General features: G+C 35.7%; 2 protein-coding genes across 3 annotated transcripts; one reads left to right on the top strand and one right to left on the bottom strand.

The window, feature by feature from the left end:
* Positions 1-5,737: 5,737 nt before the first annotated feature.
* Positions 5,738-6,787, bottom strand: LOC135597897 (glucan endo-1,3-beta-glucosidase-like). Its single transcript, XM_065091398.1, has one exon. The coding sequence runs from the start codon at positions 6,785-6,787 to the stop codon at positions 5,738-5,740; it is 1,050 nt and encodes a 349-aa protein (XP_064947470.1).
* Positions 6,788-10,302: 3,515 nt separating this feature from the next.
* LOC135583168 (U-box domain-containing protein 5-like) lies at positions 10,303-20,062 on the top strand. Of its 2 annotated transcripts, none has more exons than XM_065092049.1 (6): positions 10,303-10,618; positions 12,014-12,092; positions 12,604-12,789; positions 15,079-15,186; positions 17,805-19,006; positions 19,129-20,062. In XM_065092049.1, the coding sequence occupies exons 2-6, from the start codon at positions 12,036-12,038 to the stop codon at positions 19,898-19,900; spliced, it is 2,325 nt and encodes a 774-aa protein (XP_064948121.1). In that variant the 5' UTR covers positions 10,303-10,618; positions 12,014-12,035; the 3' UTR covers positions 19,901-20,062. The 2 variants fall into 2 exon arrangements, with proteins under 2 accessions (XP_064948121.1, XP_064948120.1); XM_065092048.1 differs by having other exon boundaries at positions 10,303-10,635.
* Positions 20,063-20,079: the final 17 nt, after the last annotated feature.

Below are 20,079 nucleotides of genomic sequence, written 5' to 3'. Positions count from 1 at the left end.
TTTGCCTCCGAACCATCATGGCATCGAGAGACTCGACCAACCATGATGTTCGATTAAGTTATTACCATTGTTACAAGATGAGTCTGATTCGATGATATGTCATTGAGAGACTCGACCAAACATACCATGTCTTTAGGTCACCGATCACATATCTATGTCGTAGGCAAGATCTCGAATCATAATATAAGTGAGCCTCGAGGAACTTGATCAACTCAATCTACGTTGAGAATCGATTTCTCCTTATAATGATGGAAGCCCATGTGAGTCAATCTAATTATTTCATGTTTATCGACTTAATATTATTGTGAGAGGATATTTTGATTCGGTCTCCTAATATGACATGTTACACACACACACATACATACATACATACATACATACATATATATATATATATATATATATATATATATATATATATATATATATATATATATATATATATGTGTGTGTATATATATATATATATATCTCTGTGTGTATATATATATATATATATATATATATATATATATATATATATATATATATATATATATATATATGTATATGTATATATATATATGTATATGTATATATATATATGTATATGTATATATATATATGTATATGTATATATATATATGTATATGTATATATATATATGTATATGTATATATATATATATATGTATATGTATATATATATTTATACATATATATACATATGTATACATATATATACATATGTATATGTATACATATATACATATGTATATGTATATGTATATGTATACATATATGTATATATATATATATATGTATATATATATATTGTGTATAATTAGTCACACATTACATGAGCAATCATACTGGATGATCATGGACCACAACCTAATTTGATCAAACCCGAGCTAGTGGCCCCAATCACTCACATCATGATCTATATTGGCATCGGCACATCTTCATGCCCTATGATCGTTAATCTTGTCATCATCGATTTCGTTGGCATCTCAATATATCTTCATATGTTATGATTATCCGTGTCGATCTCGTGGGTCTCGTTGTCACCTCCGCGCTCTTATCACGCCTCCTTGTGTAATTATATCATAATCACAGGTACGTAAGACTGATAATAAATAAGATAAATTAGAGACTCGTAGGTCTCAATAATAATAATTATATCACATGTACACACGCATCACACAGTCCATGATTATCCATAAATATCACACATCACATGTACATATCACTATGTCGGGCTACTATATAATAATAATTAATTAAATTATTTAATTAATTATATGTAGTATTTTGTGAACCCTACCATAGGGTGCCTCACATGATAGGAAGTCTCCTATGCGATTAGGAAACCCTACCCGCTAGGGACTCCCCTATGGCTAGGAATCCTATGCCACAAGGCTACCTTGTGTGGCTAGGAAATCGTAGCCACCAAGGACCCTTATGTAGCCATGAAACCCTAGCCACCAACTTCCCCATACGACTAGGAATCCCGACCGTAAGGGTCTCCTATGCGATTAGGAAACCCTAGCCACCAAAGGTTCCCCTTGTAGTGAGGGTTTCTTGGCTGCAATGGTTCTGCCCCATCTAGGCTGAGAGCAGCATGGCTACTCTCGATCTGTGGCAGTTAGTCAAGCCATGAGCACCCTCTACAACTCTTGATCAAGGTTACAAGTAGCCAGCCTTTAGGGCAGCAACAATTACTACCCTTTCTCCCCCTTTCGTATCAATAATTTTGATATCAAAAGACCTCCCTTAAACACCTCTCAATATCGAGAAAAAGAGTGTAGTCCATATTTGAAAACTATGACAAAAATCACAGTAATCACATAAAAATAATTCTACGTGATTCAACATAATACATGTAATTTAGAAACCAATCTTTCATACAAACAACCTCGCTTTGATACCATTGTTAGAAAACCTGGGGCAACATTACATGTGTAGTAGAAGAACATAAAACAAAATCCTAGATTTTTCGTAGAAAAAGTTTCTTATCATTGTGCGAAAATTGGTGCGCAAAAACCCACAAAACTGAAAAACTACATGTATATAAAAGATGTGTTACCTAGGGAGATTGTATATTCCTAAAATCCTATAAATCTATAGGAGATGATGAAGGAGGTCAATTATCCTCCTCTGTAGTGGTAATCCATATAATAAAGGCTGCGAAGATACTCCCCAAATTGTTTTACAATCTTCCTTTCGATGTGCACCACACGATCAAGAAGGGCTCAGCCCTTCTTGCTATCCATACTCTCCAAACTAGAGTTGTTGGCTGAGGAGGAGAGGGAGAGAGGAGCATAGGAGGTGGCAACCAAAAGGGTTTAGATTATGGCCATTTGGTTCATTCCTATTTACAGAGTTCTTTATTAACTTAACCCTTATGAATCCTACCCTAGGTACTGAATCTCTATCCAACTACCCAAGCCTCTTTGATTAGTGGATCTTTACCCAATAATTTCTCATTGGTTCTTAATGGATCTCATCCATTGAATCAAATAATTCATGGGCTTATTGGATATCCAATAAGATAGGGGCTCCAACGGATATCTCATATCTGAATCTTTACTCGTCACAACACCTACTATATATGTGTGACCCTCTAGGCTCAATATCAAGCTGGCCGTGAGTCATACATATCAGAACTCCTTCTGGCTCAATGAATTATTATCTTTATAATGATTCACTCGACTCATCGATTATTGACGTACTAGGCCACTACGCTACCGTTCACAAACGATACAGGGGAATCCAATCCATTGAATATATCTGTCCTCAATTACTATGTATCTATAGTTCCTTTTCTGTCTAATATCTCAGAGACCATATATCGAGTATGGTATTGTCAGGCCTATATAAAATCTACTCGAATCTCGCTCTAATTAGATTCTCGTGAAGAACTCTTTCTCTTTCAATCTGAATGACCATGGTTATATATTTACTTGAGTAAGAACACATAGGATATTCCTTTTATGACACCGAGAGTGAATGATCATTTATCAATACTCAATTGCCCTCATTAGATGACTACTATTCCCAACGATCGATTGTGCTAGATTTGAAACTACCAGATCTATAAGTCTGGTATTAAAGAGTAGAGTACTTATATATGACATCCTTAGTGTATAAGTCTAAGAACCAAATACACAACTAGGATAACGGAATCACTGTTTGACAATGAGGTGTCATCAACCATCCAACATTCTGTGAGTGGATCAATCAGTAAACTCATTCTCCAATAAGCACCTACACTATATCCCTAATGTCCTTCCGTGAGAAACTATGAGACCAATTGCCTCCATTATATGAATAGGTATAAAGTACACTAGTCTGTCAAGTTATCTCGATGTCCCTCTCATATAACCTATGATTAGGATTATTTAGTAGCTATGTTTAAAGGTGAATTGATCTTATTATCGTGATCTCATCATAATCCAATTCTCCTTGCACAAATCCTTGAACGTCATAATATATATAAAATATAGCATAAAGTCAGAAAATATCAATAAATAATAATAAGTAAAAGGAGTGTGTAGCGTGTCACATGTGTCATCACTCACGTGATTGGCTTATAGGGTACTTATGACTAGCATATTGGATCCTCATCCAATAATCATTCTAAGCTCCATTAGATCCATTGAAATATGAGCTTATTGGATATAACATATCAAAACCTCTAGTCTTTGTATTACCACCATATGTGCGTGACCCTCTAGGCTTAATACCGATATAATCGTAAGTTCCATCTGTTAGAATCCCTTCTGACTTAAAACTCTTTCTAACTCATTGAATTATTATTCTAATAATAATTCAGTCAACTCATTGATTGTAGGCATACTATGCTACTATATCATTGTCTATAGACAATATCAATAGATCTAATACATTTTACATGTCTCCCATCAGTTATCATATATATATATAGTCTCTAATCGATCTAATATCCAAGAGATTGTATATCGGGTATGGTGCTATCAGGCCCATATGAAATCCATCATAGTCTCACTTTTATCGGATTCATCATGATCTTGACCCTGGCCAAGTATTTACATAATTGAAAGCACATAGGATATTTCATTTATAATATCGAGAGTGGATGATCCTCTATTGATACACAATTATCTTTGTAAGGTTGGCTATCATTCCTAATGATCGTCTATACCAGATCTGAAAGTTTGAGACCTATAAGTCTGATATCCAAAGATGACGTACTCAAACAAAACATTCTCAATATCTCAAGACTAAGGATCAAATATACAATTAGGACTACGGAATCATTGTCTGACGATTATGTATCATTAACTAACTAGCTTTCCGTTAGTGGATCATTCAGTGAACTCATTCTCCAATAACCATATACACAATACTCCTAGTGTCCAAACATGAGCAACTATGAGACTAGCTACCTACATCATATGGATGAATATATAGCATACTGGGCTATCCGGTTATTCCGATGTCTCTTTTAAGTAACATATGATCGAGAATATTTATGGTCTATATTGAAAGGTAAATTAGTCTCATTATCATAACTTTATTATGATCTAATTCTTATTGCACAAATGCAATAACATCACAATATATATTCATTATCCAATATAAAATAAAAAAATATAATAATAATAATAACCAAAAGAGATTGTGCAATATATCACACGTGAGTGATACATACATATCACAGGTGATATCGCTCATGTGATTGACTTGTAGGATACATGTAACTAACAACTATAACCAATCATAACTCATTGTGATTCTCATCTTGTTTGGCCTAATCATGAACTCTAAGGACTCAATTACTCATAACTCAGTTAATCATGATGTTTAGTTAATTTGGTATGAACCGATTATAATTTTTAATAGTTATACTGGAGCTTAGATTTGTCTAGAAGATTCCATTACATATTTTAATATAATTGCAATCTTAGAATGCAATTATCTTTTGCGTAACTACTTCAAAAGAATTTGTGAAAATTCATCTCTTTGTGACATGAATGCTTGCATATGCTAGTCCACAAACATAGCTACAGAAGCTTTATTCAGAAATTTCGTTATTACTTCAATATTGACTAGTTCTCCTTGTGTAATACTTGGGCAAGAAGATCACCAATTCCTTATCATTAAAGAAGTCTAATTTTATTTTGCTCTGTGATGTCAAAAGTCTACATTTGTATTTTAATTGGAAAACCATTATGTAGCTATTTAGAAAAGGCTGGTGATTTGACACCCTTTTCCTTGTGTTGTTAGAACAGTAGTTGAACAGCTTAAATAATATATTATGCATGAACAGGTAAATGCTTTCCGATTGTTTCCACCTTTTTGTTTAGTTTGACAATCTGTATTGCATGTTTATAAGAAATAACTTTATGCTTCTCAATATTGCTGCAGCTTAATTATGTTTGATGTCATTGTGTAGTCATCTCAATCCAAAACCATTTGTTGGCAGTTGGCTTTGGTTGATACACATTGAACTCACTGCTTCATTTTATATGCTTGTGTAACACATTGATCGATTTATATATGCTGTCAATATCTTTTGTTTGCAAAGGAGAAATAATAAATCCAATAATAATCTTTATTTGGTAGGAAAGCAAATTAAACGCTCGGCATTTGATCACGAGTCTCCATCACTGCATGCTTGAAGAGTGAGGGGCTCCGAACACTAAAGTTATTGAAGACGAAAGAAGAAAGCTTAGATGTTGTTTGTGGCGCTGCGGTCGACGGAGACACCGACTCTAATGCGCACGTCCGAAGGTGGCGTTGACGACCGTTGTGCCATCGAGGTTGAAGACGCCCAAATGCACTTCATGATTAGTCTCATTCCCACTGTTGTTCTGGTGGTTGAACATATTTGACAAGAAGACCTCCAACCCCTGCTTCGGCCTCATGGGGGTGCCGGTGCCTTCCAACGCCCGCTGCACCACTCCATGCACGAAGGCCGCCGCGTTGGCAGGCGTCGCGGCTTTGTTGTTCCCCTGCATCGGCCATCCCGTCCCCGTCACCGACACCGGGATCCCTGAGAACCCTTCCCTCTTCATCGCCGCCACCAGGGCGTCCACGATGGCGTCCAAGATGTTGGTGTAGCTCCGCCCGTCGTCCTTGACCGGCGGCGCGTTTTGGTGGAAGAGGAAGAAGTTTAGGGCTTGGTGGAGGGGATTCTGGATGAAGGTTTGGAATGGGTACGTGTTCACCATGAGGGGCGACCCGGTGTCCTGGAGGAACTTGAGCATGGGCCGGACCAGCGGGAGGGATAAGGGGGTGAACGCCCCGGACGACGGCGGCATCGAGACGCCGAGGATGCTGGAGGCGAGAGGCGACGAGATCTTGACGGCGCCGTCGAGGCCCAGCTGCTGCAGCGCCTTGTGAAGATTGTTCATGGCGGGCACCACGTGCGGGATGATCAGAGCTTCGGCGACGTGGAGGACCTCGTTGCCGACCCCGAGGTAGCGGAGCTGCTTGGGGTCCAGGAAGGCGAGCACGTGCATCTTCAACCAGCGGAGGGCGGCGTCCTGCCCGCCCAACGACAGTGGGACGATCTGCTCGTTGCCGACGCCCACCATGGCCCTGATCCCGGTGCCTTTCAAGGCGGTGAGGATGCTGGGGACGGGGGCGAAGAGGCGAACCATGGAGATGGAGTGCGCCTTGAGGAGGTTGACGAGGACGGCGGGGTCGACGAGATGGGCGGCAGCAGTGGGAACGCACATGCCGATGCTGGCATCAGCCCGGGGAACCAGGAGGAGGAGGAGGAGCAGGAGGACGAGGGAAGAGCTGGGCTTCTTCGTCATGGCTCTTTGTAGGGGAGCAGTTCTGATGTACAGAACGAATGATGAGGTCGGGATGATGGCGTCTTCTTCCTCCTCCTCTTATATATACTGCTCATGGCTTGCTATTTAGCGGCACAAACTTGGGCTCCTACTAAGGCGCGGAGGGTGACCATGGTGTTTGAATCACCGTGCCTTTCTCCCTCCTTTACATGACAGCCTTTCTTTTCCGCTTCACACGAAACAAAGGCTTCCCAACTCGAGACGTTTGGTGATGAGACCGAGTAGAAGATTAGTTAATTATCATTTTTTTAATATTATATATATATATATATATATATATATATATATATATATAAAATTTTATGATGTAGTCAAGACTAATTCACATCCACTAATTAATTACCAATCAAATAATCAGTTTGATTTATCGAACAATTAGTAGGATCAGAATAAATAATGATATTTAACTCACTTACTACTCTCTTTCTATAGTAAAATTTATATCAAAATAAATAATATTCCTATTCTTCTAAAGAATACAATCATTATTTTCACAAAGTTCTAAAAATGACCCTTGGAAATCAAAAGAGAATTCAATTTTAAACTCTATTCTCACCGTAACTTTTTTCTCTTTAAGCAAATAAAGAGTATATTTGTTTAGACACAATCTGAATGATGAGGCTTCGTCTGATAAACCTTCAATGTTGTTTTTATTTTATTGATCTATTTTGAAAGGCAATTCCCAAGGTCTTTATTCTTTTACATTAGATGGAGAGCTAATCAAATATTATCATATGTAATTAGTTATAGTATTTTAAATCGATGATGCGAAGAGAAATAAAATTAAATATTTATTTTTATAAAATATAATAATCATAATGTAATTTTTTAAAATATAAAGATTGAAATGTTAAATATAGCTAATTATAGAGGGTAATATGTAATCATCAAAATATATTTGATATTGAAGGTCTGACCCAAGTTAGACGTCATAGACGCCCATTAACTATTATATACTGTAAACCTAACAAGAAAAATTGAGCCGATGCAATAGACCAACGTCCAAGAAGAGTTAGCTTGTCATCGTCACTAATATGGCCCCAAGTCTCTCTCAAATGGCACATTATCTTAACTCCCAACATCTTTGTTGTGCTTTATGGTCACAACATGTAGTTTCATGCGTCACGTTGGAAGCAGTGTGTTGTTGTAGTTGATGCTATCCATTCCCTGCATCCAAGCGATCGATAGTCTACCTAACGAGATCCACGAGTGGAGTATCTCGTTCTCATGCCCAAGAACTCCCTGGCCCAACGTACACCCTACTTGTTCTCAGGACAATAAACGACATTGACTATTGTCGAAATATTACTGTTTTTATCATCATTTATTAATGATGTATCTCACATCAACACCTTATACAAGTCAAAAGTAATCTCCATCTTTATGATCGTCTTCCAAATCCATCTAGAAATATACATGACCCACATGGATTTCTCTTATAGTCGTCAAGAAAATTCAATAGTGATAATTCTTGTGAAGAAAAGGGACTCTACAGGAGGGCATTCTTAATATTCATTGGATTACTCTTCATTGTAGAGTTCTTAATGCAATAAGGTTGGCAAATTTCTGAGTTATTATGGTTCTCGATAATGTGTGCTTCATCTCGCTCACTCGATGCCTTGTAAGTGTGAGATCACAAGTTATCATCAAGTCAAAGGTAGGTCATGGAATCATTGCTTGTTAGCTCAGTCACTTCTCTAGAAGAATAGCATCTCTCGACAGCGATCACATCAGATAATCCTTTGTTAGGTCATGAACATATCTTCTTCACTTACCATGCTGATTTCTAACGCTGCAACTTTTCCAGTTTCCTTTGCGTTGATGAGCAGATGCCGAGCGCTACGACTCAGCTGATTTAGATTCTGGAAGAGCAGCTGCGACCTGATCAACAGCAAGTTGTTTGATGCAATGCAATGATTCACGACTCGGTGCAAGGAGAAAACGTGTTTCCGGCGGTGAAGTATGGTCGAGGTTCTCCATGGTGCGACTCGAAGCCTTGCAGAGGGAATATAATTGACGGCGTCAAGCGTCAGTGATGGTATTGGCTGTTTGCTATAGATCCGGTCATGCGGTTCTCACCGGTCGGTGGAAGCGTTCAGCAGCTTCTCGTTGGGAATTACCGGAGATTTCCGGTGGGTGAATATGATATGACAGCCGTCTTTATCTTGGGAACACTGCGAATTCTCCTGTCGTCATTGTTTGTTTCTACTGGTGCAGAAGTCAATTCAATGGCGATGTTTCCGACGGAGACCCCCGGGAATTCACCTTTATCCTCTCCGTTCACCGCAAGGCGGCATTTATGGTCTCAAGCTCAGCTCATGCTTCCATCACGAGCAATTTTGTTCCCTTTTATTGGGTTTAATCAGATCTTCTTCTCCATCTCCCGTTTTCTTTGGGCATCGGGTGACGCGTCGATGATCTTTGTACCTTACAACCTCTGACGGTCGTCTTCATGATGAGCTCAAATTTCAATGGTTGTTCGATGATGGCAGTATTTAATTGCCTCGACATAAATTATTCCCATTAAAAAGGATTTAATTTATTTGTGATGCTCACAGACCAAATGGAAGAGCAGATATTTAATTTATGTATATATATATAATAATAATAAATTTCATGGATTTAACTGCTCTAGTTTGAAGCTCTATGAGACAGAATCAAAGTAGTTTGAAGTCAAAACTACCACCACCAAATCTACAAGGCCAAGTCTAATTTGGGAACGCATTATCTGACGTGGCGTCTTTCTATTTGACATGGATGGTGTCCGGTGTTTGCTAGTAAAAACAACGTTTTTCTTAAATGAAGAAAAATAAAAAAGTAAATTCCCCAAAATGCCCCGAGTTTATATTACTTTTCGTTAAACACCTCTTTTTGTTTCATTTTAAAGTGTCTCTTATTTTCTAATAAAAATAAAATTTTCTAATAAAAAATACGTTGGCCTTTACCTGATCGCATTATCGTAGCTTGTCTCTACCTCCTCCTCAACTTTTTTTTTTTCCTTAGTCTTCTTATCCCATAGCTCACACACGATCTTTTCCTATGGAAACAATAGAGACGAATGCGTTGGAAGAGGAGTTAATTATATATTACCATATGTAATTAGTTGTATTTCGATCCATATATTTATCAAAATAAAATATTTAATTTAATTTTTTTTATTTATTTTGATTTATCATTGAGTACATGCGGTATTTTTATTAATAGAATCGATGATATAAGGAAAAATAAGATTAAATATTTTACTTTCGTAAGTATATGTATCTTATTATAATTTTTAAAAAATAAAAAAATAAAATATTAAAGATAACTAATTATAAAGAATATAATTTATAATTAATGAAGGAGATGATAAAACTTGTGAGTGGATAATGAGACGATATTTTTCTTTAAATATGATGCTTTGTGGGGGTAAAAAAAAAGATTTTGGAGGTGTTTTAGGGGAATTTGCCCGAAGAATTTGCCCATGCCCCACGCCCACTGGTGCGTAGGACTCGGCTTCACCTTCCCCCGCCCCACCGCTCCAATCGTTTCGTCCTCGTCTATATCTGCAGCCCTGCTGCTCTGGCTCCGCTCTGCCGTCTCGGATCACCTCTCTCCGGCCTCTTCTTTTCCTCTTCGCTTCTCTTCCTCCTCATAAGCAAACCCCCTTTTCCCCTCCTCTTACTTCCCCTTTAACCTTCGGTCGAGTTGTGTCACCAGCTTCCCCCCCTCCGTTCGACTCCCTCCGGGGGTTCTGTTCCCTTCACCGGAGGAAAGCGGTAGCGGGAACTCTGGTTCGAAAGAAGGGCTTCAGTAGGTCTTTGTTTATGGTGATGCTTCTACTCTAGTAGGAATACCGATAGTAAAGACGCGATCTTCCGCTGTTTACTTTCTCGTTGACACATTGTTTGATCGGATGGAGGAGATTTTTCGCTACGCTACATGAATAACTCTCAAATTCGTAATGAATTCATTTGTTTTTCGAGCTCTGCATATCTAAATCCTTGTTTTCCTTCTGGTTTTGTTCCTTTTATGAATTAATTCTGGTATTCACTTAAAATTGTTGGCATATATAATCTGGATGATTGTGCTTTGTCTTGCTCTGAGTTTGCACAACGAAAAGAATGATCATTCTTGACTCTCGTTTTTTTGCTAGATATGTACTGGTGATATTAGTTTTCCTCTTTTGTTAATTGGGTTGTGGTTGGAGAGATTTATATGATTAGATCTTTGAGAAAGATTAATACCTATAGAATTTAGAAACTGTTTCTTGTTCCTGCTTATATTAACAGCTGTCTCATTTAGTCTTGCCAGACAGCATTGAGCAGCATAACATTGGCGTACTGCTTGGTGTACGTTAGGGCGTAAACAGGACATCTACTTATTTGGAAAAAGAAAGGGAGAGAAAAGTGTTTGTGTTTCTACGATCACTTTTATTTAATATACTAGTTAAATTTAGATAACATGTTAGATATTATTTTTGTCCCTGCACGTGTTTTACCTGCAATGAATAATCAAAATTCTTTCAAAGGCCTTTCTCTGCTTAAGTTCTTCTTTTCCCCCTAACGATGAAATTACCTAGCTGAGTGGATTGTGTAAGTTTAAATGGATCAAGACCAATTGCTTACTCAGTCTTCTTTTATTGGGCTTGTAACTCATTGTCAGTGAATGTATCACTACGAGAGGGAAAAGTTTGGAGATACCCTATGTTTTTTCTAATATCTACATTTTCGTTACTTTGAGTGTGGCATCTTGGATTTCCTTGATATATATATATTTAATTTCACTGTGATTTTTTATTTTAAATTTGATGTACCAGGCTGCTATACCTTTTACGAGGAATCAAGCTGCTGTACTTATGTTGCTTGTGTTTCTTAACGAGAATCCATTAAAATAGTGCTATTTGTTTATTTTAGATCGTTCTACTTCTTTGAAGCTTGACTTTCTTTTTTTCTTTCTTTTTTCACTTCTTGCTAGAAACTATCATCGATGATTGACCGATTGATGTGCATTTCATCTACTTGTGTTTAACAATCTTTGAGTACTTTAACTTCCATTGGCATCGATGATCCAAGTATTGCTTGGTGTCTTATGGATTACAAATAAGTTTATTTGAAGGTTATTTTGTGTTCTAAGGTGTTGATAGTGGTTATATGTTTTTTAGTTAACTGATTTTGAATGTCTCATCTTTTTTCTTTTTTTTTTCAGATCAAGATAAGGTTGTTATTGGATGGGGACTGATGTTACTGGTGTTGTGAAAGAGCTTCAAAATCATTGTGATACCAAGGTATATAATTTATTTACTACACCCTTTTATTAAGCCCTTTTATTTACTATGCCACAGTCTTTTCCTCTGAATGTTTGCCAGTGCCCTGGATTAACTTTATTGATGTTGGTCTGTATGAACCTGAAGTTTGAAATCTGTTAGTGTTATAACTTTGATATATGCTTCATATGACTTGTAATATTATATTCATTTATATAAGCTGGTGTGATGGCATTTTGGCATATTTAATTTTGCACTGTATTCGTGCTATATTGAGTCTGTTGGAGAAGTGTTATAATCAAAACTAATGAAATGGTCGATTAGGTAATAATCTACCACTTCTCTTTGACAGTTCAAGACTCATATTGAGAGTTGTGCAACACTAATCACACTTATTGAGATTTAGTTTAGGAATTTTATACTCGATATGACATTGTCTCCTTTCTTGCTGTTGTTACCAGCTCATTAGAGAACCCAGATCTGAAATTCCAGAATTTGTAATTATGCTTCTTTATATTCAATTTTTATCCAGGTCAACAATTCAATATGTTTGGAGCTTACAAAGTTATTGAACAATATCAATTTGATTCTACCTGCAATAGAATCAGCTCGACCAGGATGTTCATCTGGGATACAAGAGTTATGCTCTTTAAACACTTCAATTGACAAAGCCAAGCTACTTCTTCAGCACTGTGCTGAATCCAGCAAGCTTTATTTGGTACTTTCATAGTTTTACTTGATTGTTACGGAAATTTACTTCATATGGATTTTTTATTATTGTTCTATAACTAATCATCACCTTTCTTTGCACTACACGTAAGAACTCTTGAAGTATGTTCCATAATGTAAGTTCAGAAACTAATTCCACAGTATGAAGTGATGATAAGCGTAAACTTGACCAACATGCCTCACTCTATTATCTTCAGGATCATGAAGCATGATTAAGAACAGAGGATATGAATAGGAAGGATAATGTTAATACATCACAATTTATAAGTAGGATTTGATATATCTTTCTTTATTTTCTTGAAAGAATTTGATTTTTGTTTATCTAAAGGAAAATACACATTCATAACCGGATTCACATGTGATAACTAGCAGTTGCATAGAAATTCCAAATGGTTTGTATTTGTGACAAAATGCTCAAGATTTTTGTAAGATTAATATTTATTTTAAGAAAAAGAAGATAAAGAATACATGTAAATTAGAAACGATGATATACGATCACTAATTTCTTCTATGTTCTTTTTGGAGTTTAGAAGAGGTAGGAAGATCAAGGATTGAAATATTATACTGTATCGAAATTTCGACATTCGCTCAGTACGGTACGTTACCGTATATTGAGCGGTATACCGCTCGGTATATATATATATATATATATATATATATATATATATATATATATAATAATAATAATAATAATAATAATAAAAATAATAAATCTTATATATATATATATATATATAAGATTATATAAATATATATATATATATATATATATATATATATATATATATATATTTATATATATAAATATTTTTATAAAAGGTGACGTTGTGTTGCCTTTCCCTTCTCCCACGCGGGGCGACATTGCCTTTTTCGACAACGTCGCCTCGGGGATGTCACCTCGCCTGGGGAGAAGAGAGGCGACGTCGTGTATATATATATATATATATATATATATATATATATATATATATATATATATATATATATATATATATATATATATATATACGGTAACGGGCGGTTCATGTACCGGTTTGCTGACGGACTGGTACGTACCGTCGGTATTATTCGAAATTGAAGACATCGAGGAAGATTACCATTACTATTACCATTTCGATCATTACCATTACGTCCATTACCATTACCATTATTTACCAATACCATTATCATTATCACTATGACTATTACCATTATGTATATTATCATTACCATTACAATTACGACTATTACCATTACCATTACTTTGACCATTATCATTGCTATTATGTCCATTACCATTACTATTACGACTATTACTATTATCATTATGACCATTACCATTGCATATGTTACCATTACCATTATCATTACGTCACTATTACTATCTATTGCATAACCATTTTGTCATCCATTGCTGTTAGTCCTGCAACACAATAATGCCCTCAATATGCAATGATAACTTATGGATAAAAAGTAATTAGCATTTGACTTACAAAACGATCTTGATTTTGCCTTGACTGCATTCCTCTCCCATTCTAATTACTGCCTATAAGATGCCAATACATTATTGTCTTTTTAACTATGGACCCATGACAATGAATAATAAAAAGATGACCTGTTGGATGGATTGATAACTAGGTAGATTGAGTGTCACTTTTGACATTTCTGGTGGGTAAAGTGATAATTGTGATATCTATCAGGTGGGTAATCTGTAATTTTCCTATCGTAATAAAAGGATACTTGAACACCATATTGTATCTCAACTCTACCCATGAGTTGACCACTGGAAATGTGAGACATTGATAAAGGCAAAGGAAGGTATCCTTGTATCATCTAATTGCATCTAGTAGAGTAATAATCGACTCTCTTTAAGTGCTGTGGAACCACTTCTTTCAATTTTGTGCTGTCTCTGATAAATAATTCTTTGCCAACAAACTTCATCCATCTGGTTTGGAATGTATCCCCACACTTTGAATTTTCTTAGAAATATTTGTTTGATTTGTGTCTGTTTATGCCACTGATTTTATACAAATGCTAGTTTGATTTGAGCCAGTTTATGCTACTAATTTGATACAAAATCTATATATTTTAACTAGATTTGATTGTTGAAGCTATTCTTGACTTTTCATACACATTTATTTGATTGTTGTAAAATTTTAATCAACTATAATTGTGTGTTCATACATAATGCATCATAATTTTTGCATTGCTTTATTTCCTTTAATTTATCCTTTCATAAAATATTATTGTTTACTTGTTCCCATATTTCCTTGTTTTTGAATGTCTATAAATTTTGCAGGCAATATCAAGGGACACAACTTTATCAAGATGTGAAAGGATAAGAAGCTCATTAATTCGTAGTCTATGTCAAATTCAAACTATGGTACCGCCACCATTAGCAGTTAAGGTTAGTCAGGATTGCAGTTTGATTCACATTTCACATTTGTGCACTAATAATAACTACAATCTGTATACCTTTGGGATAGAATGTTTTCCATATATTTATGATTGGTGATTGATCAGCAGTCACATGGACTGGTTCTCAATTTTGAAATATTAAGTGACCTTACAGCAAACCCTGATATTAAGAGTATGTTTTGGAGTTGTAATATATATTGGTTCACTTGCTACCGAAATTTAAAAACTTTTGAGGTCCTTAGAGTGTGTCTAGGAATACATTTGAAATGTGCATTAAGAGCCCAATGCATATTTTAATTGTGAATTGGTGCTTGATAATTTTTTTTTAAAATCGCATCGGACTTGGATGTTGCATTGGAAATACTTAAATACTGATACTATATCAGGATAGTATTAGCATTTCAATATTTGCAAGATGCTAATGTAATTTTTCAAATTCCAAAGGCACCATGTAACATTATCTAAAATTACAAAATTATTAAAATGATTTAGTGAGAAACCAATATGATTTATATTTTTTACAAATTGAAATTTTATTTATTTATTTTTAATAAATTATTTCATATTTATTTATATGATTATTTATTTATTTATTATATATTTGGGCCATACGATTTTTTTTATAAGATTACATACAGTCATTTATTTTTTTTAGTTATTTACTTATTAATTTAAATAAAAAAATATTCATTTTAAATAAATATTAAGAGTATTAGAAGGGTAAATTTGTCAAAAATATTCAATGAACTTTTGAAATATAATTTTATCAAACAAAACTTATATCAATATACATTTAAAATACAGTTTTCATCTATTATTTATCAATCACTCAAAGCATTTCACAACTACACATTCACTCAAACCCCTTTCTCCAATTGCACATTAGAAATGTAAACGTGTTCCTAAACGTAGCCTTAGTCAACTATCAACAAGCTTTGACATGATTAAACATTTTCATTTTGATTTTTTTCCTTGATTCTCGTTGTTTAAATCAAGGTATACAGATTCAAATAATATCGCTCGTACCGGTTCGTCAGCTGACTTGTACATGGACCGCTCGTTACCGGACGAAATATATATATATACGAGGCGACGTCGCCCCACGTGGGAGAAGGAAAAGGTGACACGACGTTGCCTTATATATATATATATATATATATATATATATATATATATATATATATATATATATATATATATACCGAGCGATATACCGAACGGTATATTGCTTGGTATACAGTATCGTACCGTACCGAGCGAACATCGAAACTCCGGTTCGGTACAATATTTCAATCCTTGGTTTAAACCATGGTTCGCCTTATTGGTCCGTACTGATGTATCGACCGGCTATTGGTACGATAAGCATCAACGTACTGACGCATGGTATGGTGGGATATACCAATAGATTGGTATGTATTGTCCATACTGATCCCCTATTGGATCGGTACGTACCGCCCGTAATGAGCGGTACACCATGGTACGACAAACCTTGGTTTAAACTTTTATGTAAGATTTAGGATATTTTTTGTCGTTTAATTGTCACCACTTTGAGATTTCTAAGTTTTGTCTTATAAAATATTAACAGGGAGTTCTTTCATCATCTTTGTCAAGAAACGGTGCATTTGATCTCACTAAAGCAAATAAGTAAGGAATTTTCTGAAAGCATCAATTGTAACAAATATTAATATAATTCGGTTCAGAGAGAAAGCTGAGTTAATTTATTATTGCTTTTTTTTTTTTGCCAAATAAGCAATTTGAGATAAACCTAGATGGGGAGGAAGAAGAGGAAACAATAGAGCAAAATGAATTAGCATAGAATTTTTTATTGAAGGAAATGTAGTTCTTGTGTATGCTATTTTTTAACAACTTTTGCCAATAGGTTACTGTTCTCTTTCCTTAGAATGACCTTATACAAAGATAAGGTTCTTATCCTGCATTACTTGTAATGTTTTTGCTCACGTACTAAACCATGTTGCTGTCATAATTACTGAATCTTAAGTCTTAACCATATATATTTCTACCAGTTTTTATATGTTAATAGAATTCTGATGCCATTAACTTTCTGGTTAACCAGGTTTTTCCATCTGCAGGATAGACTAGATAGCATACCAAATTGATAATGCATTATTGTTATTCTTTCCTTAGAATGACCTTATACAAAGATAAGGTTCTTATCCTGCATTACTTGTAATGTTTTTGCTCACGTACTAAACCATGTTGCTGTCATAATTACTGAATCTTAAGTCTTAACCATATATATTTCTACCAGTTTTTATATGTTAATAGAATTCTGATGCCATTAACTTTCTGGTTAACCAGGTTTTTCCATCTGCAGGATAGACTAGATAGCATACCAAATTGATAATGCATTATTGTTATTCTTTAGCACATTCAATTAGACCCTGTTGCTTTGAGTTTTTGATTATCTACCTTACACAGTATTCTGGCAATAATATGCAGGCTATATGTTTCTTAAAACTTTGTCTGATAATGAATTTCTCAAAAGGAAGTCTGTTTCTCTTTTATGTGCTTATCACTGTGATTAGCATCAGTCTTAGTTTCGAAAAATATGATTCCAATGCACTGACATTTAGATATCACCAACAGATTGCTGCAGTTTTGGAATATCTTAGTCTCACAAAATTTGAAGTGGGTTCTTCGGAAGAGGAGGTTGGCAGAGCTTTACTGGATCTGCTTCACCGGACGGACACCAGTGAAGATGAAGAGTTTGAGACTTTTCAGATAGCAGCTCTGAGGTTGAAGCTGACATCTCCCAAGGCCATTTTATTAGAAAGAAGAGCCTTGAACAAACTACTTGATAAATTGGATGGGTCTGATACAAAAAAGGAGAAGATCCTGAAATATTTTATGTACCTCCTGAAGAAGCATGGAAAGAATGTTAGGCAGGATAGTCATGAGCTCAAAGAGAATGACAAATCAAGTAGTCAGAATTTTACTAGACACACGAACTCTGCCAGCAGCACTAGTAGTTCTTCAAATTATGATGAGCCTGGAGATCAAGGTGAGGCTCCAACGAATTTGTGTCAAGCTGTTATACCTCCTGAGGAATTTCTGTGTCCTATATCATCCAGATTGATGTATGATCCTGTAGTTATAGCCTCTGGACAAACATATGAAAGGATATACATAGAAAAATGGTTTAGTGAGGGACACGATACATGTCCAAAGACTCAAAGAAAACTGGAGAACTTTTATGTGGTTCCGAATTCTTGTATGAAGGATCTTATTACTAACTGGTCCACGAAACATGGTATCAAGGTTCCAGAACCCTGTTCCGGATGCAGTCCTGCAGATTTTTACTGCTGGGAACCTTCTCATAGTTACTCCATATCAAGTCTGAAGAATGTTTCTGCACCACTTTTAGATGGGAGTATTAGGCACTATTTTCTTCAAAATGATCACAGCAATGTTTCATTTATCTCATCTGATGCTAGTTACTGTTCAGAATCACCCCACGTCAATAGCACCAACAATGTAGAGGATGACTATGCTCATTTTTTCTCATGGAGTGATGATTATCAACAATGTCAGTCGTTCTCCAACTTCAATCATGAAATGTTTTTGAGATTTTTCTGTAGACTCTTGGAACTTCCAATTGACGTTCAAGACAAAGCAGTGGAAAATGTGAAAAGCCTTCTGGAAAGTGACGAGGAGATGGCTCATGCTATGCTTTCCAATGGCTTTGCAGAAGCATTAATTAGTGTTCTGAAGAATGCATGTGAAATGGCCAATGCGCAAGCAATGAAAAATGGAAATAAGTTACTTCTCGCTTTCCTGAATAAGAACAGGTGGTTACCTTTATCTTTCCGTTGTATATAGAAGTTTGCTGTTTTATGCTCTCTATCCCATATTCTGTCTCTAGTCCTTTTCAATTTACAGTATTCATGAAGTCATCTTGATGATTGTCCAGGTTTGAACTCTCATCCTTGACTGAAGATGCATTGCAGCTTTTGCTATCCTTTCTTGATTCTCAGACAAGTATAGAAGCTTTAACGCTGTTGCATATTCTGGCCCAGGATCCAAGCTGTAGATCGGACATTCTGTCATCTGGTGTTCTAACCACTGTTCTGAAATCCTTAGACTCAGAAGTTCCCAAGTACCTTGAACTCTCTCTGAACATTCTGCTTGATTTATCAGTTGACAAGGATGTAAAATCTTATATTTTATCCTCTGGATGCATAACAAAACTTGCCTCGTTTATGATGGATGGAAGACTTGTACATCTTTGCTTAAAGATCATCCAGACCATAAGCAGCAATGAAGAGGGTGCCATGCTGGTAGCCAAAGCCACTGCCTGCCTTGCTTCCATATCTGAGCTGCTTGACACTGGCAGCAAAGAAGAACAAGAACTTGCAGTGGATATCCTCTATGCCGTATGTTCTCAGAGTTTTGAAAATTGTCTATTGATCATGGATGAGGGTGTGATTCCAGCTCTTGTTAATATATCTGTTAACGGGAATGCCAAGGGCAAGGAGGTTTCTCAAAGGCTGCTCCATCGTTTGAGAGATGTCAGGCACAGTGATCGTTTTGTCAATTTATATATTAATCCTGAATCCGAACCTGAACCGACGCAGCATTTTGTAGGCCATTCTGCAAATGAACGACCGCATTCCAAATCTGTCGGTTTCTTTAGAAGGAAAATAAGGTGGTTCTCAAAACCACAGTCCTCAACTCCTTGTTAGGCGCTTTGCTGGACATTGAGGTATGTATGGTATTCTTGTATATATATATATATATATATATATATACACATGTATACACATTCCTTAAGCCTGTATAGTTAGGAAGGATTATGTAAAGCTTATGCATTTTTGGTGGAATACTTGATTGGGATGTTATGGTCATCCACTTGTATTCCAAT

The sequence above is a fragment of the Musa acuminata genome, chromosome BXJ2-1, assembly GCF_036884655.1.
Source record: "Musa acuminata AAA Group cultivar baxijiao chromosome BXJ2-1, Cavendish_Baxijiao_AAA, whole genome shotgun sequence".
Classification (NCBI taxonomy): domain Eukaryota; kingdom Viridiplantae; phylum Streptophyta; class Magnoliopsida; order Zingiberales; family Musaceae; genus Musa; species Musa acuminata.
The sequence above is the reverse complement of the archived record's forward strand: the minus strand, read 5'-3'. Positions and strand labels throughout refer to the sequence as shown.